A 20,776-nucleotide genomic window follows, 5' to 3' on the forward strand; every position below is an offset into this window, starting at 1 on the left:
TTGGAAATAAAAAAACAGGAGTTTACATTTAAATAATTCATTTATTTGTGTAATTATTTCTCTTAAAATTATACAAATCGAGTATAAATAACATATATAGCTTACTCGAACATAAAATAGCTATATCTGGCTTAACTAAAGTCCGATCCAGGAAGGATTTGATATGTCCCTCGTGGAGGTCCTTGGAATTCATTGTAGTCCTTAATTTGTCAATCTAGAAAGATAAAAACACATTTTAATTAAAAAAGGCGAAAAATATATATAAAGTACTTTATGCAAGGAAAAAAGGATATAACTCGGTCATATCCTTGCAGATTTTCAAAGGACATGGTGCGTTAGGATCGTTTAGACCCCCTGCATCGAACTGCATCAAAAAAATATGGGGTCATCTAAGAATCATATTACCCGAAATTTGACTTGTAAAATTTAAGTCGCGGCGCGCACGGAAATGGGCTGAAAACACAAATCCTTAAATATCTCCAAAACTACAAGGACGATATTAATGAAATTTGGCCAGTTGGTAGACCTGGTCAATACAATTATTTTGACACATAGCTCGACAGGATACGGAAGGACATCGTCGAGTTATGGCTTATTTTCTTCCAACGAAATCGTCCTTAAAACTTTTTTGTCTGAAGGACTTTCGTCCTTTGGGTTGTAAATTATTAAATGGGAGGATGAACACTATCTGTTGGCCAAAGGACATCCCGATAGTCCTTCAAATGGCAAAGTTAGTCCGGAATTTTTCGATTTTGGCCAATTTTGCGACTAACCCCCTAGGAAAAATTTGAGTGAAATTTTTTGTCGAATCCTTGAAATTCTTCAATGCCATTCGATAGTCCTGCTCCCTACGAGTTCGAAACGGTACATCCTTCCGATATCCTTAAGGATTTGGCAGAGTTACGGCTATTTGAAAAATGTCCTTTTTAGAAAATTGGCCACATTTCGGAAACGACTAGGACGATTTTGTTGTCCTTTGGCCAGCTAATGGTCCTTGCTCATACGAGTTGTTTGACACAGGACTTGCGAGGATCCACAAGGATACGGCCGAGTTATGGCTTTCCTAATATACAAAAGAATTGTATTCATATCTAGGTTATCTAAAGGACTTTCGTCCTGGTCATTGTCTTTTCTTAATCGGGAGGATGAGGGCTATCGGTTGGCCAAAGGACATTATGATCTGCAAGGATATGGCCGATCTACAGCCTTCTTTCTTTACAGGCGAATACCTATGTTTCTTAGCTCCTTGAAGGACTTTCGTCCTTTTCATTACATAATCTAAATTGACAAGGCAAGGACTGCATGTCCGCCGAAGGTCATCAGAATTGTGCTTGAAATGGCGAATTTAAGGACGGCTATAAATATCCTTTTTATATATATATATAGCCATAGCAGAGGGTCGCTTTTGGTATCCTTTGCACAGTTCGTATGCCTGGTGTTTACAAATAGCTAAGGCCTACTTTCTCAGCTTATTGAAGGACTTCCGTCCTTTGTGCGGTATCGGGTTTTAAAAACAATGAGACTAGAAGTGACTTACCTAGCTATGAGCCCAGCAAACTGAAGGAAATGGCAACAGCAGAGTCTTCCACACCTAGCAGAGTCGACAGCCCGCGGCCTCATCTTCGCCGAAAGCTGCCAATACCATGGCAATAGCAGGCGAAAGAGAAAGAGCAAACAGTCTGCTTTAAGCTGCACAATAGAATTACGTACACGTAATCTAGGTAGAGATAATTGGAAGACGTACAACAGATGCGCTCAGATAAAGCCGCTACGAAATATCCGACATCAAATAAGCAATGCTTTTGGTCCAAAATCATCTGGAATAATTGGATAATATAACATGAACAGATACACTTTAGGCTTATGCTCTTACCTTGTATCTCAACTAGCCCCTGATATGGCGATATATCATTCTATGTTTGAGATATCTGTCTTCCTTGGGACACTTCTCCATATTCGCATTGCTGCTAGAACTGCAAATACATCAAAAACATTCAGATTAGCAATCGAAGGTCCTGAATCCTAACATAGTGTGTCCTTACCTGATCCATAAGTATTTGGGAATATATATTAACCTTAGCTATAGCAGGCGGGAGAGAAGGGTCTTTGCCAGATCTTTAAGGATTTAGCCGAGTTAAGGTAAAAAAATTAATATCCTTTTTTTTAAAAAAATAGCTCTAGCTCGGCCATATCCTTGCGGATTTTTAGCAGACGTAGTGCGCAAATAGTTTAAAAAAACACAGAATCCTTAATATTAGTTATGATTATACAGTATTTACAAGGATTTATAAATCTCAAAATTTTTAATTTTTAACTATCCAATTTCTTTGCTTTGATTTTATTTCAAGTTGCTCTTTTCATGTGCAGTGCTTAATGACATTTCGTGAATATATCAAAATATATTATGAGTTTACTTAAGTAGGGCATTAAATTGTCGTTTAAGTTAGATAAGTCTCGACGCCGTTTAGTATTTTATGTACAAAGAGCAACGAAACTATTTTCATTGACTAGACATTGCTTTAATGATGAATGCAACGGCAAAGGATTCAAAAGATGTGACAAGCTAACAATCAACGCATCTCGATTCAAATTTAAAGTGAGTCTTACATTTTTTACATTCGATATTAAGTAACATATTATTATTTATCAGTAGCGTATTTTGGTTACGGCTTTCTGTCAATGTTAAAGGGAACAAATCATATTGTTTTAAAAATTTTGAATGGTTTTTAAATTGCTTATACGCTGATTCACTAATCTGTGGCTTGTTTTATAGTCGTTGGCCCTGCTTGCCGATCCTTGGGCTGGATGCGGCTATAGTAAAGATAGCCATTATACATGAGCGCCCAGATGAGCATATATATGAACCCAAAATAGTTGACTGCACTAAACACAGTAATCCAGCGTTCGTATTTGAGAAAGACAAACGAGGTGAGACACCAGCCCATGTAGATGATATTGTACGATTTCAAGCACAAGAAATTGAGTACAGTATAGATCTTGGAATTGTTTAACATTTCACCATATTGGGGCAGCACGTGTTTGGTATAAACTAATTCAATCTGTAAATATTATCGCATATAAATATAAATAATACAAACCTAACTTATCTAGGCACTCACCTGCTTTTCAGTGCTGACAATCATGTACTCCATTAGGAATGCCATGTAATAGCCGCTGTGATAACCATGCCATACAGCCAGAAAAGCCAATGCAGCCGCGTAGCTGATATTGCGATTGTTAAGGAACTTCAGGCGCTTGAATATATAGTGGCCGACCCATTGATTAGTGTTTACATTGAAGCTCTGCACATAGTGCTGCATGGTGTTTCCGGTCTCAAGTAGCGACAACTTCACATTGCTGCAGCCGGACCAGTCCGGATTTCCAAACGCATCTTTTCCCTTGTAGGTAAATCCAATGCACATTAGACCGCCCTCTGCAAACAGCCAACACGATATGTACTTATAAAGCGTGAATTTGCCCCAGAATCCCAAAAAGTAAATTCGCTTGATGAAGGACTGCTTCGCAAATTCCGGCGACAAGAAATAGCTATCCGGCAGAAAGTATAAGCCCACTTGGCATACAAACAGATAGAGCACACCGATACCCAGGCGTTTAAGACCCGCCTGTACACAGCCATCGTATTTCCGGTACTCGCCATTGGTGAAGCTTTGATATCGTCTGTAGGGAAACTGGGGTCCAACCAGAAAACTACTGGGAAAATATGCAAACGCTAAAAGCTGCAGGTATGAAGGTGGCTTCTGCAACGCCGTTTCCTTTTGCGCTTTCGAAAGCGCCTCTTCCGGCTTCAAGCCATCGGCCACATCGAATCCAAATCCAATCATGCGCAGGGTCAATATGCAATGCGGCATCGTCCACAATATATCATATTCATTGCTTGCCGTAAAGTAGTAGCCCACCAGCAAGTAGATCATATGAAACAAAAAATTGACTATCAGCATCAGAAGCGGTGCGCTGCGCAGCAGGATAACCAGCAAATAGGTGACGCTTATGGCCGAAAGTGAGTGATATGTGTCCTTGCCATAGTTAAAATAACATAAGCTCATGCCGCAGAATGCAAAAAACAGATGATGTAACAGCTTCACCTGTACATTAACAATCAGTTTATGATAAATCGCCGCAATTGGGTAGCCTGCGGAAGTAAACTGATTATTTAGGAGCATATTAGTTTAATTTGTAAATATGTTTACCGGCCAGCAGCGTTACCAGCAGCCGAAAAGCCTCCACGGGCACGCCAACCTTTTTGGCCAGCACCTCTGACGGGTCCATAACGGGTTGGTGATGCTGTTGCTGCAAGGGAGCAAGCGAAGCCTTATCAGTAAATGTACCATATAGTTTGCATGTGCTTAGGCTTGCTCAATGTGAACTGATTGACGCACGTTTATCATTATCACTAAGAGGGTTTAAACAAGCAGCTAATTTGTCGCTCTTAATCAACATTATGACGCATTAGCGAATCACGGTCAACGCCATCGCAGAAGTCCCACTGGGTAGCGCCGAAATTCATGTCTACTAAGAAACAGATACGGAGGCTACACTGTAACTATGTGATCACATAGTTTGATCTTTTAAGTGTGTTGATTGAGTGGGGCACAAAGTTTTACTAACACAATTAAAGTGTAAATTACTACCTTGGGAACTCTATTGTTGGCGTTATCTAATTAGAATTCGAATTAGAGTACAGGTAATTTACGCAATGCCAGGTATATACATTAAGTTTGATTTAAAAGTCAACCAATCCAATGACTGAATTTTCGCCGGAATTTAACACTTCACATAATTTAGAAAATAGCTTAAAAGTTGCTATGGCAAATGGATTTAATAAAGCAAACACGCCGTACTTAATGGCTACACAGCTGTTTTTTCGATATTACTAGTTCGATTATAAAATCTGGTTCACTCACAAATTTAGAAAGTTCACAATGGGTCTTATAAAAAGCTGAAGATGTATAAAACCGGATGTATAAGACAATATTTTGGATTGTCTGTAATGACATATATGTATATGAGCAAATTAAATTATATTTATCAACACTATAATTGAAATTGCTAAAATCAAGTATAATAATTATTATGAAACTTAAATTGTATGTATCATGCCGACACAGTTCCGTTCATTACAGCTGCGATCGAACTGGTTCGGAACAAAACTGGAATACTCTGATAAACATTACATTAAACAAATTGAATATTGCACAGACCTTCATTTTGTCGATTCATTAATTATAAAATAAATTTTATAGTTAACCTACTGAATGAATCACAGGTCACGCCGATTGAACTGCTCACGAAGAACACCGAACCCAGCAGCTGTTTTGCCTCTGAGTATGAAATTCCCCTTTTGGTTTACGTGTCACAAGTTTAATATTGTCTTTCCCGTAGTATTGCAGCTAAATTGATGCAAAACTGGCACACACAGGCGGCAGCAGTAGTGGCAGCAGCATGCGACGCAACAATTATCCCTATCAGCCCCTAAATCAGCATCCTGCTCCCAGCGGACCAGCTGGACACGATGCATTGGAGGCCGAAAACGAACGCGCCGCCGAGGAACTGCAACAGAAGATAGGCGCACTCAAATCCCTGACCATAGACATTGGCAATGAGGTGCGCTATCAGGACAAGCTGCTGCGCGGCATTGACGATGACATGGATCGGACAGGTGGATTTCTGGGCAACACAATGACACGCGTCGTACGTCTGGCCAAGCAGGGGGGCGGCTCCAAGCAAATGTGTTACATGTTCCTCTTCGTCCTGTTCGTTTTTGTGCTCCTGTGGCTCACGCTGAAGTTCAAATAGTCGGGCCGTGTTTTATTTTTTAAATATATTTTTAAATAACTACAATTGTGGTCAATCTTCAAGTGGGAATCTGGAATCCTGGTGTATGTTACAATATAGTATAAGCTAACTCATAATTGTGCTTCAGTTCTTTAACATATCGCGCATATCCATTTACAAGTTGTCTTATTGCAGTTATCCATGATCATAAATGTAAGCACTTAATGGACCTCGTCAACCAAATTTACAGATTTGTATTTTTACTTATAAAATGTTTAGATACTTACAAACTTTTATTCGGTTAGAGTACAAAACAGCATACACACACTCGCAGACACACTTTAAGGTATAGATGGGCAAAACTTTGGACTTTTGTTGTAATGATTTTGATGCCCTCGCATTGGAGTTTTGCTTTGATTGATTCGTTTACGATGCTAGCGTAAACCTTGCACATTGCACGTTAGCTTTTTGGGGGCTATGCATGAAATGTCTTCATCTTTTTACTCCGCCGACTAAAGTCAGCTTGTTCCAAGGCGTCCTCCACATCGCTACTCAGGTCGTCGCCACTTAAGAAATCTGTTCCATTTGAAGTGTTACCCTCCAGGCGGCGAACTACGACAAGGAATCAAGTCAAGCTTAGCATTTGTATGTGTATGCGGGTATTTTCGATATTTCTTACTTTGTTCATCCAGGATGCTGTTCTGTTTCTTAATATCCTCGATGTCCTTTTGGTTCTCACTTATTTTGCGGCGCAGCGTTTGAATGCATTCGGTGGTTTTCTTGAGTATTTGTGCGCGGCTGGCCTTAAGTGATAAATGGCGAAATTAGTAAATTTGTTTTTGGTAGGATACCCTTGCTCTTTATAACTATACGGTTGCTCACCTTTTCACCCTTTAACGTAGGCACCGCTTCGCGCAAGTTGGTGAAGCTTTCTTTGATGTGATCTCGTCGACGGCGCTCCAAAGCGTTGTGGTGTGCTCGTTTTTCGGCCTTGAAATAATAAAAACAAACAAAATTCACAGTCTTGCAAGTCAGGCAGCAAGCACAGCAACAACAATGGGAGCATGTGTCTGTTTATAAACAATGATAGCGTGGGTCTCTGTTATTATTATTGACCTCCTATTCTGTGGCTGGCTCACCTGCGTAAAATTTGCGGTACTTGTGTGCCGCGAGGAGCCCAACCCATTGTCAGAGTCCCCATCGTCCTGCAAGAAATGTGCGATATTATTTAAGACGTCAATTGCGTATCGCATTTATGCTTACGTCACTCTCGATGTCAATATCTCTGTCGTCATCGCTCATACTCATTTTGTCAGCTCGTGTTCAGTTTAACTCAAGTAAAACAATTTATTTGAAAGCACTCTTTGGGCGTCGCACAGGTTTGTTGATATTTTATCCTAGCGTCTCTCTGGTCGCGTGTATTTATTTTGTTTGCCAGCGCACGTTTTGGATAGCGTTCAGTGTGACCGCAAACGGCTAACACCAAAATACACAACATATTTACCTAAATACTATATACATACGTATTACGAGTAATTCTGTCAAATATTATTACTGAGCGAATCAGGAAACATACAATATTCAATGAGTTTAACATCAAGCATGTTTATGAACATATATATAATTTAACTTAAATTATAAAATATAAAATTACATCGAAGAATAGTCATGATGAAACATCGCTTTGGTATTTAAATACCGACAAGTGTTAGTTGAATGAACTAATTCAATAGTTCTGTTAAATGAATCGTTCGTGGGAACCAATTCCGAATGATTTGATACATCTTTAATGCATAGAAATAAAAACAGAAACGCGTGTTCCAGCGTTTGAACAATTTAATTTCGGTTTGTTTAGTTCTCGAAACAAAATCTTGCCTATTTTTGATGGCTTTTCCAACATCAAGTGCACAGCAAGCCGAAACCAACCGTAAAATACTTGAAGAAATACAGACCAAGAAGCAGTTGCTCATTGGGCTGGGTAGCACAACGAATCAGGTGAATGTAAATTCTAGCTGCATTTTCTTTGAATTTGCCTAATGTTTTTTTTTTCTATTGCCTTTTTTAAGATGCCCGCACCGCAGCTGCTTGGCCAGCCGACAGTGACAGTAGAATTTCCACAAAGCGTGAGCGTTACGCCTAATGCCGCTGGCGGCCTCGGCGCGCCACGATCTGCATTTAATCCAACGAGCTCTACTACTCTGGGTTTCTTTATACCGCAGGATTCGTATTTTGGAAATAGTTTTATACCCGTGTTGCCACGCCTGGAGCCACTGCCGACACCGGCAGCGCCCAACGCCAAGTAATTTCTTAGCACAGTACACACGTCCCTCCATATGGCTCGCCTAAAGCTGAAGAAGCTGGAGGAGTATCTGCAGTGTGTCGATGGCTTCGAGCAGCCAAAGATTCTGCTGGAACAGTATCCAACACCACCCCACATAGCTGCATGCATGACGCACCACATGCAAGCCCAGCACGACGACATTGAGGGAAAGCTTTTGGCTGATCTGGGATGCGGCTGCGGTATGCTCAGCATTGCCGCCACATTACTGGGAGCGCAGCTTTCTGTTGGCTTCGAGCTCGACGACGCTGCCGTGGACATTTACCGCCAGAATATGCTGGACATGGAGCTGCCAAATGCAGATTGTGTGCGTGCGAATGTGCTGCAATTGCCGGGCAGTAAGTGGGATAATGCCTTCGACACGGTGGTTATGAATCCGCCCTTTGGCACCAAACATAATGCTGGCATGGATATGCGGTTTTTGGATGTGGGCATGCGTCTGGCCACAGGAGCTGTCTACTCGCTGCACAAAACCTCCACACGGTGAGTGAGCAGCTGCCATAGTCTTAGAAATAATATGCTCTGACTAAGTACCTGGAATGGGAGAGAGGAATGTGAACGTTATGCTATCGATTATAGGCTGTAACTTTAAAATTTGTACTTTATTTATTGATGTTAACGGTGCTATCAGAACAGAATTCAAGTCGGAATGGTATATCAACAACTAACTACAGTTAATATGCGCGGGCAGCTAAATTAGACGGAACATTGAGGAAATTCTCAGTTATTTCTACAGATAACATAAGCTCTTCTATATTATGTAGTTTTATATGTCATCAACAAAATAAATAAGAATCCTTTTTCTCAACTATCTGAAGCAAAACTATCTTATCGATCTGAAGCTAGATATTTACGCATAGGAGATTATTTAGAAATCATTCAGCTCAGGAATGAGGAGCACAAGTTTGTGAAGCTATTGAGAAAAGTCTGTATTAAGTCAAAGTATTCTCCATTATCTGAAATTGAATTTGTGTTGGTTTATTTTTGCAGCACTTACATTCAAAAGAAGTCCAAAGAGTGGGGCGCTCGGAGTAGCGTAATTGCTGAATTGCGTTATAACATCGAAGCCAGCTACAAGTTCCACAAGCAGAAGTCTAAGGATATTGAGGTTGACTTTTGGCGCTTTGATGTCAGCGAACTGTGACACAGCTCAACACAGCAAGAAGAGTTTAGTTAAGATTACATATGAAATGCATTTTTTTTTGACAATTTTATAATACAATTAACACGACAAAAACAAGATTAACAAAAAATAAACGAATTCCATGCAAACGTTTCTTTTACTCTACGTTAAAGACAACGCCCTGAGCACAGGCCAGTTCGCCCGAGTGATTCACCGTGATGGTGGCACGCTTGCAGTACTGTTTCCAGGCATCTGATCCCGATTCGCGTCCACCGCCCGTTGCCTTCTCGCCGCCAAAGGCGCCGCCAATTTCTGCGCCGTTTGTGGTGGTGTTAATATTAACGATGCCACAATCGGAGCCTTGGGCACCAATCCATTTGAAGGCCTGGCTAATATTCTCCGTGAAAATGGCCGAGGACAGGCCCTGCTCCACCTCATTGTTCCAGGCAATGGCCTCGTTCACATCGCGCGCTTTGAGCACATAGACAATGGGAGCAAATGTTTCACGATGCACAACGCTGGCATCATGCGATAGTCCAGTAATGATGGTGGGCTCGACATAATGCCCAGCACGTTCCAAAACACGTCCTCCAAAGGCTACAGTGCCGCCCAGCAGCTTGGCCTCCTCGATGGTCGCTTTATAGCTGTCGACATTCTGCTGTGTGTGCACGGGTCCCACGAGGGTTTGCGCCTCCAGCTGGTGGCCAATGCGCGGCAATAGCTGCGCATACTTGACAGTCAACGCCTCCACAAAGCTGTCGTGCAGTTTCTCGTGGACAATGATGCGCCTTGTGGTGGTGCAGCGCTGTCCGCTGGTGCCAATGCAGCCAAAGAGCGCCGCATCTAAGGCCATTTTTATATTGGCCGACTCGTCAACAATTAACGCGTTGTTGCCGCCCAACTCCAATATGACCTTGCCGAAACGACGCTGAACCTCGACACCCACATCCCGGCCCGTCTGGCAGCTGCCCGTGAAACTGAGCAGATTGACGCGTTTATCTGCGACTAGAGCAGCGCCCACATCTGTGCCACCTTGGCAGAGGCTGACCACGGCCGGCAAATTGTTGCGTCGCAGCACCTCGGCGACAATTTTGGTGGTGGCCACAGATACGAGGGGGGTGCTGGGCGCGCCCTTCCATAACACGCTGTTGCCTGTTGTCAATGCAATGGCTGTATTCCAGCCAAAGACAGCGTTGGGAAAGTTGTAGGCCGATATAACACCCACTAGGCCAAGCGGACGCCAGGCCTCTAATATGGTGTGCTGGGCACGCTCCGAATTGATTACCTGCCCGGCATAGATGCGAGAGAGTCCCACCGCATAGTCGCAAATGTCAATGAACTCTTGTACCTCGCCCTGACCCTCGCTGTAGATCTTGCCCACCTCCAGGGAGACAAGCTTGCCCAACGGCTCCTTGTATTTGCGCAGCTCGTCGCCAATTTGGCGCACAATCTCGCCACGCACGGGTGCTGGCACCTGGCGCCATTGCTTGTAGGCCTCCACGGTCAGTCCGATTGCCTGCTGCAGCTCCTGCACATTACCCTGACGCACTGTGGCAATCGCCTGTCCGGTGCCTGGATCATAGCTAGTGATGCTCGGACCTCGACCCTGCCAGTGGCCCGAAAACACGCCAGGATTGTCACGTTCCAGACCCAGATCCTTGAGAAAACTGTACTCCGGCTGATCAATCAGATAAGAGGCACTGCGCAGCTGATGCTGTTGGCCCGACAATAGCCGGCCACGCTGGGCGGGCAATCGTCTCGTCAAATGTCTCAAATGTGCGATCATGCTACCTCAAAAAAATATGAAAAGAGCCAATGAGATTTATGGATTACTGATACGCCTGATACGCGCACCGTATCGCCCCGATAAGCGTTCACTTGTTACTGCTTTAGGGGCGTCGGATGTGTACTGGAAAAATTCCAAGTGCGCCCCCAGCGACGAGGTTTGCTGCTGATTAGCACTGCATCCCAGCCAGGGTGAAGCTAAATTAAATGCCACTCACTTTTTTGTTGTCCACTTAGGTCCGCTGCTTGCCGATGTGCTCCCTGCACCGCTCAGTTATCAACTGAGGCGCTGGAAAGCCCGAGCCAAAGGCAGCAGCGGCAACAGCACAGCTTATCGCACACTAAATGAGAAATATTTATACACACACGAGCATACGGAGAGCGAAAGTTGGGCATTATCTGTACGTCTCTCTAAGTAGATTGCTTGCTGGCAAAAACGACAGTTAAACCTTTTCACATTGGATCTTATACTTAGTAGAGATTAGGTCAAACAATAAACATCTATTATTGAAATGCTCAAGATAAAACCTTGCTGGAAAAATGTATTTCACTCAGCTTTAATTTGTTTAAAACTACAATAATGGCCATGAAATCTGTATTGCTTACTTAAACTTATGAGAATCGCATGGCTGGGCGTTTTTTAAAAATACACTTTAAATTAAATTTGCAAAATAATTTTTTAAACAGCCAAACCGGTTCGTCCAAAGAATTGATTCTTACAGCAAACCAATTAGCCTAAAACATTCAATCAAAGTCCGAATCGAACCATATAATTCAAAAATAAATGCAGAAATTACTTCGGGCCAACCATTGGATTTATCTTGCCATTTGTGGTAGACGCCAGTTTTGGGCATAGTTAAAATTTAGCCCGTAACTTCAATATGAAAATACCTATGGTTAAAATATTTTCAGTAGAATGGGCAATTAATTGATAATAGTTTCGTTTAGATATGAAAATATAAAGCTAACCAAGGCTGGAATAATAGTCTGGGTTAAGTAAATTTTAAACTTCGATTGCACTTTCTTTCTTAACTTACTATAGTATAAACTCATTCGCTATATTAAGGTAGAAATTAGTATAAAAGGGTAAGAAGATACGTGTTCTTCCGTTATATTTACTGACTTTTACTGCCAAGCTTTATCATCCATCATGAATTTAGTCGGTTGTCCTGGCAACATTTGAAAATAAGTTTGCTGTTTGCTCGATAGCAAATCATTTTGGCCAATCAGTGTTGCAGTTTCAACTGAAAGGTTTAGTTCAAAAAAAAAGAAGAAAAATAAAGAAAATGGAGGTGCTCGAGGAGGGAAATTTAATGGACCGTGTGCCCATTTTGCTGCAGCGAGATTTGGAGTTTTATCAGGTACCGAAAATGACCGCAATGCGAGCTCTGAGAAAAACTCGTTAACACATTGTTTTCACGTTCTCATTTCGATTTGATTCACACGATGCCACACGAGCAGACGCATCAGCGCGTGCTGCAGGAGCCCATTTGTCCAGGTGTTGTGGGTGGCAAGCTGGACTTTCCACGCTATGCATCGTTTGCTTCGATAAAACTAATACGCTGGTAGGCTATGCCGTCAAAAGGGTCACATTTGTTTTGGTGTTGACCAAAATTTACTTAACTTCAGGTGGGAGGATGAGTACTTTGCTTCCTATCGCAAGCATTCGGGCTTACTGCACACCGAAAAGGAGTTGAACGAGGGCGATTTCGTAAGTATACTGCTGGAAATGTTTGGGGGGGTACTCCTAACCTGTTTCTAATAATATGAGATGCAGAGCAGCGTAACGGTGAAGACCTCTGATCCAGATAAGTTTGTCAATTTGGTGACTAAGTCAGCGGATCTTCTACTGGAGCACATACATCGCCTGTCGCAGGAGTCACTGGATCATGCGGATCTGTCGGTGCTCACTGCTACCATTGGCGCCGCCGCATTGGTCAAGAACTCGTTGAGCGTCTATATGCAAGCAGCCACGACCACAATTTGTCCACCCAAGGGCGATGAAAAGGGTGGCGCCCTGAAGCTAAGTCTCAAACAATATTCCCAGATGTCCGAGGCATTGGCTGAACGTCTTCTGGATCTGCACTGCCGCCTGCTGCTGTTGTATATCATTCAGGATGCGGACTGCCTGCATTGGGAGGACACTCAGCCGTTCTTTGAATCGGAGCGCGGCTCGTATACCGTGCAAATGTGGTGGCATTATATGCGCGGCACCAAAACCGATCTCTGGAACTCTGTGCCCCCAAAAATGGCACAGAAAATCTTTGCCGGAATGCTTAATGAGACACTCAGTGTATTGACGGTGCGCTACACGCAGATAGTGACCAGTGTAGCCCGAGCCCAGCTCCATTTGGTGGACATATGCAACTTGCTGCTGTGCATTGCGGAGCTGTTGCCCCATGTCTGTGAGAGTGGCGAGGCCTATGTTGGCCTCCAGTTGAGCAATCAGAGTGTCATCGTGCGGGACATTCATGCCAAGTGCAGGGAGCTCTTCTATTGCCTGTTACTCCGTGGTGCGCCCTTGGGTGTCCTTTCTAAGGTGGGCTGGCTATGTATTAGCATCTCATTCATCTCGTGCTCTTGAATTCTCTACTTTATATCCTGCGACAGGTCTTTCGCAAAGGCCTGGATAACATGGAAATGTTTAGCTCGCGTCATGGTCTGCCCAGCGCCTGGATTATTTTCGCGCTGCCACGTTACTTTCCCAAGGAGCAATCCTGCCAGTGGGTGACTGAGTTTGCCGATCTTACCACGAACACAGCCATATCATTGGATCTGCGCGTGTTGCTAGCCTTTCCGGAGGCACACTGGTCATATCTGCTAAAGATCCTGCTAATGCGGGATGCCTATCTAACAGGCATTATAATGCGCCATCTGATGCAGCATCTGCCGTCATCGGAGAACTTTAAAAATGTGGCCAAACATTCGTTTACCAGTGCGGAAGGCGCACCATTGAAATGCGAGGCCTTCCTTTGCCGTGGCGAGTGCTTCAATGTCACAGACTCCATTGCGGCGGATATAGGTGCGTCATAATTGGCATGCAAAACTCTTTTTGCCAAACACTAAATGAGATTCATGTATTATTTATGCAGATCCTGTGGGACAGTCGAACTATCAAATTGTTTTGTCTCTCACATACCTAGTTGTAGCCGTGGGTAAGGCTGTTGACATTAAGTCCTGTCTGATCAAGACACTGGAGGAGCATGCTGTGAGCGGCTGGAGCGATTGCCTGGACAAGCGTCAGGTGTGGAACCAGAAGCGCACTCCGTGGCTGGAGGCCATCATGCACTTTGTTTATCCAGTACTCGACTGCGTAGTGGAGATGCTGATCAATGCCGTGGAGAATGGTGCCAGCATGTATCAGGCCATGTCTCTTGCCTTGACGTGCGTCTCAGAGATTTGGGATTGCATGCCCGAGGGCTTGTACAAGATAACGGCCCTGTTACAGGATATAATACCAGTGTCCACGCGTCCACTGGGTGACTCGGTGTTGCTGCAGGTGGTTTTCGCAGCTCTCTACACAGAGCTAATCAAGACGGCAGAATCACACGAGCAGGGTAAGTCTTTGTACGCTTCACGTATACCACATGTTTGACTTTGACTTTTATGGCAGCCAAAAATGACAACAAAGCTGCCATTTGTTATTCGCTATCGGAAGCGATTTGCTCCGTAGACGAGGATGACAAACACACTGACCAGATCGAGCTGTTTTTGAAGCAAGCCAAGGAAAGCATTAATTTGGACACGGATTTCGGCGGCAGCAGCTGCGGCCGCGGAGCCGGCGGCATGAGTGCCGTTAGCACCGTTAAAATGGATGACCTGGCCATAACCAATGCGGAATCGGAGCGTTTGAGTCACAGTCCACCGGCCAACTATGCCATGGAGCTGGATGTGGGCATTGCCGATTATATAGCCGAAGTACTAGCCAGCGATGTGCTGACCACCAACATAGGCAAGCAGGCGCTCAAAGTGCTCTATAATTATCTGAAGTTCAACAAGGATTGGCTGCTCGAGCAGCTGGGCACGGGCGACAATGAGCCTAGCCCGTTTCAGGGCGTGCTGGGCCAGAACATACAGGAAGCCAAGTTCTCGGTGCTGAGGTCTATGTTCTTTATAGGCAATACACCCTTCGATCAGCTGCTCACGGGCTCATTAAAGATCGACTACGTCAGCTGGCTCCAAATGCCGCTCTCCCTAAACCCGGAGCGGACATGGTTGCATCTGACGCGTCGCTGTGACTTCCAGGAGGATGCCAAGCTCGCACTGCCCGAGGTGGCCATGGTGGCGGGCATTAGCAAGATAATGAAACGTCGTAAGGACTTCGCTAAATGAGGCGCATCATTAGCATTGCGCATACGCCACGTTGTACCAGCAAAGATGCCATTAATGGCGCATAATGCAAACAGCACAGCACGTTGGCTTCTTAGTTCCAAAATTGCTTGTAGCCAACAGATGAGAGATTCAGGAGTTGTAGACAAGACCTGAAGCAGGCTAAAAAAATATTTACTTCCCAACTACTCCTGTGTTTAATGTGTGTATGGTGGAGGAGGAGGGGGGGGGGCGGATGGGATGCTGGCATTTTCACTGCCGAAAATGTTTTTGTCCACAACTCTGCGTAGATGGCGCAATTGTCAACTGCTTCGCGTGGCAGCAGCGCCCCTCGCTTTGGCCACGCAGTGGGCCAGTTATGAAAATTACTGAAACGACGCCAACAAACATACAAAGTGATGAACAGGGCGAGGAAAACGGGTGGGGCACAAGGGCAGCCAGCTGAAGCATGGAAAACACACCAGCAGCAGCAACAACAACAAAACGCAGGGCAACGTGACAAATAAAAGCAAAGCAGCAAAGGAACTGAGAGTCGGCATAGAAGACAGGAAGCAGCCGCTATTTTTATACTAAATATAACTTAAGGGAAATATAAGACAATTTTGTGATGTCAGGCTCTTAGTTATGCCACAAAATGCTTGAATTTTGTTCTACTTCAACAATTTGTGAAAGCAGGTAACTTTGATCGAGATAGCTTTTCAATCGATAACCTATCTGGGGCTTTTTAAATATTTTTACAAAAATAAATTGATTTGGGTGTGGAAACTCTATTGTTGAAAGCATATTTATATCCGCATTCGAGTGTACTATTATTTTTGATTTACAGCTCAGCGCAGAATCAATCAAACAGTAAGTACTTCAGAAAGTAGGGCATCTCGTTGCCAGGCTTGCCGCTCACTGTGGGCCACAGAGTCAGGCAGCCTGAGAGGCGACTAAGGACGATTGCTCTATTCATTCACTTGGCGCTGCCAGAAGCGTGCGGACGTTGTTTAGGGCACTCCGACTCTGAATACGGCTCGGGTTCGGCTTTTGGCTTTGGAGTCAAGTGGCAAGTGGCACCTGCACAAACTTGGCGGACATTTTAAAAAGTCAGTGGCTGACGTTCTGCGTGCGTTGCGGCGTGCGGGGTAAATGAATGCTGCATGTTAACGGTAATTTGCAGCCATTAGTTGCCGCACACACACACACACAAACACACACACAGAAAGTGGCATGGTGATTAAATGCGTTGAAAAGGAAAACGAATTATACGTGGAAACGCAGAAAGTGTCGGTCGCATTACGCATACGCAGCGTACGCTGGCTCAAAGTGAATGCTGAAATTTAAACGCGTAACGAGCTGCTTATTGTTTCTCTTTTTTTTTTTTTTCTTTTCGTTGTTGTTGTTAGTGTCGCTATCCTTGGCAATCGTCGGTCGGTTGCTTGCCAAGAAATTGGATACGTTGCCGTAAAAGTTCACTTGATTTATATTCAATGCACAACACAATGTGTCTTCTGAGCTAAGCCCTGCTGAGCTCTGCTGGTGTACGAGTATTAGCTGATGTATTAACGTGGCCACTGGGCTGCCAATCTGTTGGCTCTTGTTTTGGGATATGTGCAACTAAAACGTTTATTAACAAAAAAAAAAAAAACATTGAAATATATATTGTGAGCCATGAGTCAACCACATCAACAACATGAGCAATTGCAACGACGTCGTCGCCGCTGCCGCCAGCCAGCCGAGCCTTGTGAATGTTTACGTCCTGTGATAAGGGTTTTTGGTCTGCTGACTTCATTCGGTAAGCACAAGTGCACCCACACACCCACACATCACACACACTTAAGCACACAACCATAAATCGGAAGTGATTCAAGTGGAAGAATATGAGCTAAATATAATATGTATACAGGTAGCACATAATAACATACATATATAATAAGGCAAAGGAGTTAAGCGCTTAATAGAACACTTATCATAAATAAAATTCCAGAATGTTAAAAATTAATTTTCAAATGTAATTAAGTCCAAATTAAATAACTTAAATTAAATACTAAGCGCCTGGGCAGTAAAAGTACGAGAAGAATTCGAAGAAATTCGACTGCTGTTGAGCTTAGAGGTCCCATAGATACGTATACGTATGTATACAAAATAAACTCAATTATAAAGGTTCAATAAAATCATGATTGATGTAGTGCACTTTTTGTAAACTTAATTTAAAGTGTTTAAAACTGTTTAGCAAGAAGAAGCGCGTTGTATGCAACATGCGACCACTTCATCTATTCCCCATTCGAATGCAATTCACAATCTGCCCCAAACACTTTTGCATATGCTACATTTATTAAATTTAGCTTTGCCGCTTGTCATGCCGTCACTCCCATGAGTATCATCTGTATCCGAGGCTCTCTGGCTGCCCAGTGCCTCGTCTAATGCACTTCTAATAGCAGCTTTCAATAGAGCAACAGTCTTTAAGCGGGCCTGACTAGTCCCAACTGGGACAAATGATAAATGAGCGCTGCTTAAGTCCGCGGCATCAGCAGCAGCAGCAGCTACAACTTGGGTCAAGTTCAAAATTATGTCGCAAGCATATTGTTTTTGTTTAGACACAGTCTGGGTCTGCATTATGCATGCAGGCCGGAAGAACTCACAGTTCATAAACCTCAACGCTGCGTGATGCTCAAAAATCTGATAAAAAAGAATGCTCTCTCAGGGCCATTAATGAGGCATTGGCCCTTTTTTGCAGCTGCACTTGCACATCTCTGCCAAGTGCATCCCTTTATAGTGTTTGCCCCCTATACAATGATTTTTGTTGTTGGCTTTCTGGCGCCAGTCGGTTTACTGAAAACCCTCCTCCATAATATGGCGACGAAAAAAAAAAATAAACAGAAAAGTTTAGCTGGGATGCCCCTGCCTCTTCTTAATCGTCCAGAGAGCAGCGCATAATTTTTGCCTAGTTTTTATTTGATTTTCTCTGGACGCACGTTTCATCGACTTTTTTTTTTTGGTTCTCGAAGCGTTTAATGTAATTGGTTTGGTTTTGGTTTTTGTTGTGGATTTTGGTCTAACCTCATTTGCCTTTTATCTGCAGTCTAATCGAATTTGTTTTCCCGGCGCATACAATAACAACTTAATTAGATTGAATTTTCGGCAGATTTTCGCATTTCTTGTTTTTGTTTGGCATCTTTTTGTTTATGTTGTTGTTGCTGTAGTCTTAGTCATATTTTACACAATGAAATTATATGCTTCTAGGCATAATTTGGTTAGAATATTAGAATATTATACATATGCTATTAAAAGTGGGCAGTCAAAGATGTTCTGAAATGTGTGCGACTGATGAGGATAGCATAGATATGCTTAAGTAAAGAAGGTTTAATTTGACTACAAACTATTTACTGTTCAGGAATAGGTAAAATATTTAAAGTGTTCAACAATAAATAAAGTATTAATAAATGAAATCAAATCAAATAATCAAAAATCCTCTTCCATAGCTCCCAAAACATTTTTGTCTACCCTCGCACATTCGGCTTTGTCTCATCAATGTTTCTTAGATTAGATATTTGCGTTTTGGCATATTTTATGGCCTATCGAAGACCGTATGAAATAATATTTGTGTAGACACAATACCATATTGTTTAATACGCATATTCTAGAGCACGAAAAACTCATAACACATCTCCGCCCAATACCAATTTCTTGAGCATCCAACAGCCAATTTGTGGTCATTTTTCATTTCAGTTATCTGCGGAGTGGGCGTCGATGTCTACATGCATGGCTATCAGGCGGGCCTCTTTATAATGTAAGAAGCTCTGAAACTGTGCTAGTCGTGGATCATAAAATTTTAATGCTTGGCCAGTTTTTCAGCTTTGCTGGTGCTGTTCATTGAGTTAAAATGGCTGATAACCATATTTCTGCAGCTCCAATGCGGCGAGTAAGTTGCTCAGCCCGAAGAAGATGGACATAAATTTAATGCATGTGCACATGTATTTATTTATTTGTAATTTTCAGCGATAATTACCACAACTCCTCCTCCTGTCTGGACTGCTGGCGCTTGTCCACGTTGCTGGGTGGTTGGCGGCCGACGCCCATATATGTCGCCATGGGCGTGACACTGATAATCTTTCCCCACAATCTTTGGCTGAGCTATGTGGCTGGCATGTTTCTGCTGCTTCTGGCTCTGTTGCGTCTCTGCACGCTGCTTAGATTTGGCGGAGGAGCCGGCCACTTCAAGGACGAGGGGCTGCTGCCACAATGCGATTTTGAAAAGTGACACATGCCACATGTAAAAAATTAGACTCCAATTAAAATGCTTGTTTCATTGTTTGCAGAGTCTCCAGCTTTGTGGACAGCGTCGAGGACGACTGCGCTGAGGTCAGCGTCTCGCAGCCAGATGATGAGGAGCCGACCATGGAGGATGAAGTTTGCTAATTGTTGCTGGTATATTGTTTATAGTGTTAGTTTCTCGGTTTGTCAAATTCGTAATTGCTCTTTTGTTCTTATTGGTTTCACATTTCACACACACTTTTAAGACTAACCGGTATTTTAGCTAGAGTTCATAATGAACTGGGGGAATTTGTTGCCCCGAATGCTTTTATTTACACTACAGAAATAGAGAATTTTGCATGCAGGAACATTATTTTTTAAAAGTATTTGTATTTATATGAATAAGTAACTAATTTAAAAACTTTCATAAGATCCGCTTTGTTATAAATAAAAATAAAAAATAAACGTTTTTTATGATGAAACTAAAAGCTGACTTGTATAAAAATCTAGCCAAATACTCATCGTATCATTGAGCATTTGCAAGGAAACAATTTGAGTGATGGCAGGGTAAACAGCGCGCATGTCTGATAAGGTGGCAACGCCATGACCGCCTGAAGAAGATGGCGGTGCTGTGTTTACAAGGCAGGCATTCCTTTAGGATACGAAATGTCCTTCAACTGCCGTTGCATTATGTTCCGCCCACAAAACGTAAAAGTAAAATTATACTGGGAAAAGTAATTTATTTATATTTATAGTTTTGACATTTAACATGCTAGCTTTGCCCCGTAACACAAACAAACATTAATAATCCGTACCAGAAGGTTAAGTTTCTTGGAACTCTCTAGGCATATCTTATAAGCAAACATATATATTTATATATATGCTGGTCAAAAAGATTTTGGGGGCTGCTGTTGCTATACTCACGCTTCAGTCTAATAGTTAATGGGGCTTTACTCTGGGGCGTTTGAAAAGTACACCATTTATGCGAAGGTATTTATATCTTTCGCTGTTACATAGATTCTGTCATAGTTTGTATAAATAGTTTGTAACTTTTAAAGTTAGTTTTTTATTAGGTTGGTATCTTTACATGTTTGCTATGCAATAAACATATATAACATTATTTATATATTTTGTTGTTTAACTTTTACGAAGTTTTCCAATTGAAAAACCCT

At 42.8% G+C, this 20,776-nt stretch overlaps 8 protein-coding genes across 9 annotated transcripts; 5 read left to right on the forward strand and 3 right to left on the reverse strand.

Annotated features, from left to right (window-relative positions):
- Positions 1–21: 21 nt before the first annotated feature.
- Positions 22–4,876, reverse strand: nes (lysophosphatidylcholine acyltransferase 3 protein nessy). Its single transcript, XM_002047459.4, has 7 exons — positions 4,650–4,876; positions 4,209–4,308; positions 3,120–4,150; positions 2,043–3,059; positions 1,874–1,973; positions 1,538–1,817; positions 22–214 (listed from the first exon to the last, which is right to left on the reverse strand). The coding sequence occupies exons 2-4, from the start codon at positions 4,285–4,287 to the stop codon at positions 2,751–2,753; spliced, it is 1,419 nt and encodes a 472-aa protein (XP_002047495.2). The 5' UTR covers positions 4,288–4,308; positions 4,650–4,876; the 3' UTR covers positions 22–214; positions 1,538–1,817; positions 1,874–1,973; positions 2,043–2,750.
- Positions 4,877–5,158: 282 nt separating this feature from the next.
- Positions 5,159–5,859, forward strand: Bet1 (blocked early in transport 1). Its single transcript, XM_002047460.4, has 2 exons — positions 5,159–5,343; positions 5,401–5,859. The coding sequence occupies exon 2, from the start codon at positions 5,461–5,463 to the stop codon at positions 5,812–5,814; it is 354 nt and encodes a 117-aa protein (XP_002047496.1). The 5' UTR covers positions 5,159–5,343; positions 5,401–5,460; the 3' UTR covers positions 5,815–5,859.
- Positions 5,860–6,067: 208 nt separating this feature from the next.
- On the reverse strand, positions 6,068–7,260 carry Max (MYC associated factor X). Its single transcript, XM_002047461.4, has 5 exons — positions 7,057–7,260; positions 6,933–6,998; positions 6,676–6,783; positions 6,473–6,596; positions 6,068–6,405 (listed from the first exon to the last, which is right to left on the reverse strand). The coding sequence occupies exons 1-5, from the start codon at positions 7,099–7,101 to the stop codon at positions 6,269–6,271; spliced, it is 480 nt and encodes a 159-aa protein (XP_002047497.1). The 5' UTR covers positions 7,102–7,260; the 3' UTR covers positions 6,068–6,268.
- A 194-nt stretch (positions 7,261–7,454) lies between these two features.
- Positions 7,455–8,428, forward strand: LOC26531275 (SOSS complex subunit C homolog). Its single transcript, XM_015176232.3, has 2 exons — positions 7,455–7,788; positions 7,860–8,428. Exons 1-2 carry the CDS (start codon positions 7,678–7,680, stop codon positions 8,094–8,096), a joined length of 348 nt encoding a protein of 115 aa, XP_015031718.1. The 5' UTR covers positions 7,455–7,677; the 3' UTR covers positions 8,097–8,428.
- Mettl5 (Methyltransferase like 5) lies at positions 8,127–9,403 on the forward strand. The gene is made up of 2 exons (XM_002047462.4): positions 8,127–8,614; positions 9,122–9,403. Exons 1-2 carry the CDS (start codon positions 8,127–8,129, stop codon positions 9,273–9,275), a joined length of 642 nt encoding a protein of 213 aa, XP_002047498.1. The 3' UTR covers positions 9,276–9,403.
- On the reverse strand, positions 9,323–11,371 carry Aldh7A1 (aldehyde dehydrogenase 7 family member A1). Of its 2 annotated transcripts, none has more exons than XM_002047463.4 (2): positions 11,258–11,371; positions 9,323–11,041 (listed from the first exon to the last, which is right to left on the reverse strand). In XM_002047463.4, the coding sequence occupies exon 2, from the start codon at positions 11,038–11,040 to the stop codon at positions 9,412–9,414; it is 1,629 nt and encodes a 542-aa protein (XP_002047499.1). In that variant the 5' UTR covers position 11,041; positions 11,258–11,371; the 3' UTR covers positions 9,323–9,411. The 2 variants fall into 2 exon arrangements, with proteins under 2 accessions (XP_002047499.1, XP_015030659.1); XM_015175173.3 differs by having other exon boundaries at positions 9,323–11,045; positions 11,258–11,369.
- Positions 11,372–12,281: 910 nt separating this feature from the next.
- LOC6622414 (uncharacterized) lies at positions 12,282–15,557 on the forward strand. The gene is made up of 7 exons (XM_002047464.3): positions 12,282–12,400; positions 12,501–12,604; positions 12,669–12,750; positions 12,817–13,578; positions 13,650–14,061; positions 14,132–14,596; positions 14,653–15,557. Exons 1-7 carry the CDS (start codon positions 12,326–12,328, stop codon positions 15,369–15,371), a joined length of 2,619 nt encoding a protein of 872 aa, XP_002047500.1. The 5' UTR covers positions 12,282–12,325; the 3' UTR covers positions 15,372–15,557.
- Positions 15,558–16,118: 561 nt separating this feature from the next.
- On the forward strand, positions 16,119–19,975 carry LOC6622364 (uncharacterized). Its single transcript, XM_002047465.4, has 6 exons — positions 16,119–16,519; positions 16,757–17,145; positions 19,080–19,140; positions 19,198–19,272; positions 19,350–19,607; positions 19,670–19,975. The coding sequence occupies exons 2-6, from the start codon at positions 17,022–17,024 to the stop codon at positions 19,767–19,769; spliced, it is 618 nt and encodes a 205-aa protein (XP_002047501.2). The 5' UTR covers positions 16,119–16,519; positions 16,757–17,021; the 3' UTR covers positions 19,770–19,975.
- Positions 19,976–20,776: the final 801 nt, after the last annotated feature.

Source organism: Drosophila virilis, chromosome 3, assembly GCF_030788295.1.
Source record: "Drosophila virilis strain 15010-1051.87 chromosome 3, Dvir_AGI_RSII-ME, whole genome shotgun sequence".
In the NCBI taxonomy this organism is placed as follows: domain Eukaryota; kingdom Metazoa; phylum Arthropoda; class Insecta; order Diptera; family Drosophilidae; genus Drosophila; species Drosophila virilis.

Excerpts from the sequence above, each read along its gene's own strand:
- Bet1 (XM_002047460.4), top strand. The coding sequence starts at position 5,461 with ATGCGACGCAACAATTATCCCTATCAGCCCCTAAATCAGCATCCTGCT.
- Aldh7A1 (XM_002047463.4), bottom strand. The coding sequence starts at position 11,040 with ATGATCGCACATTTGAGACATTTGACGAGACGATTGCCCGCCCAGCGT.
- LOC6622364 (XM_002047465.4), top strand. The coding sequence starts at position 17,022 with ATGAGTCAACCACATCAACAACATGAGCAATTGCAACGACGTCGTCGC. Across the intron at positions 19,273-19,349 it reads CTGCAGCTCCAATGCGGCGA|CGATAATTACCACAACTCCT; the intron begins GTAAGTTGCTCA and ends TGTAATTTTCAG. Across the intron at positions 19,608-19,669 it reads CCACAATGCGATTTTGAAAA|AGTCTCCAGCTTTGTGGACA; the intron begins GTGACACATGCC and ends CATTGTTTGCAG.
- nes (XM_002047459.4), bottom strand. The coding sequence starts at position 4,287 with ATGGACCCGTCAGAGGTGCTGGCCAAAAAGGTTGGCGTGCCCGTGGAG. Across the intron at positions 4,151-4,208 it reads GCTGGTAACGCTGCTGGCCG|GCTACCCAATTGCGGCGATT; the intron begins GTAAACATATTT and ends TTACTTCCGCAG. Across the intron at positions 3,060-3,119 it reads TTGTCAGCACTGAAAAGCAG|ATTGAATTAGTTTATACCAA; the intron begins GTGAGTGCCTAG and ends TAATATTTACAG.
- Max (XM_002047461.4), bottom strand. The coding sequence starts at position 7,101 with ATGAGTATGAGCGATGACGACAGAGATATTGACATCGAGAGTGAC. Across the intron at positions 6,597-6,675 it reads CTACGTTAAAGGGTGAAAAG|GCCAGCCGCGCACAAATACT; the intron begins GTGAGCAACCGT and ends TTATCACTTAAG. Across the intron at positions 6,406-6,472 it reads CAGCATCCTGGATGAACAAA|TTCGCCGCCTGGAGGGTAAC; the intron begins GTAAGAAATATC and ends TCCTTGTCGTAG.
- Mettl5 (XM_002047462.4), top strand. The coding sequence starts at position 8,127 with ATGGCTCGCCTAAAGCTGAAGAAGCTGGAGGAGTATCTGCAGTGTGTC. Across the intron at positions 8,615-9,121 it reads CTGCACAAAACCTCCACACG|CACTTACATTCAAAAGAAGT; the intron begins GTGAGTGAGCAG and ends TTATTTTTGCAG.
- LOC6622414 (XM_002047464.3), top strand. The coding sequence starts at position 12,326 with ATGGAGGTGCTCGAGGAGGGAAATTTAATGGACCGTGTGCCCATTTTG. Across the intron at positions 12,751-12,816 it reads AGTTGAACGAGGGCGATTTC|AGCAGCGTAACGGTGAAGAC; the intron begins GTAAGTATACTG and ends TATGAGATGCAG. Across the intron at positions 14,597-14,652 it reads GGCAGAATCACACGAGCAGG|CCAAAAATGACAACAAAGCT; the intron begins GTAAGTCTTTGT and ends CTTTTATGGCAG.
- LOC26531275 (XM_015176232.3), top strand. The coding sequence starts at position 7,678 with ATGGCTTTTCCAACATCAAGTGCACAGCAAGCCGAAACCAACCGTAAA. Across the intron at positions 7,789-7,859 it reads TGGGTAGCACAACGAATCAG|ATGCCCGCACCGCAGCTGCT; the intron begins GTGAATGTAAAT and ends GCCTTTTTTAAG.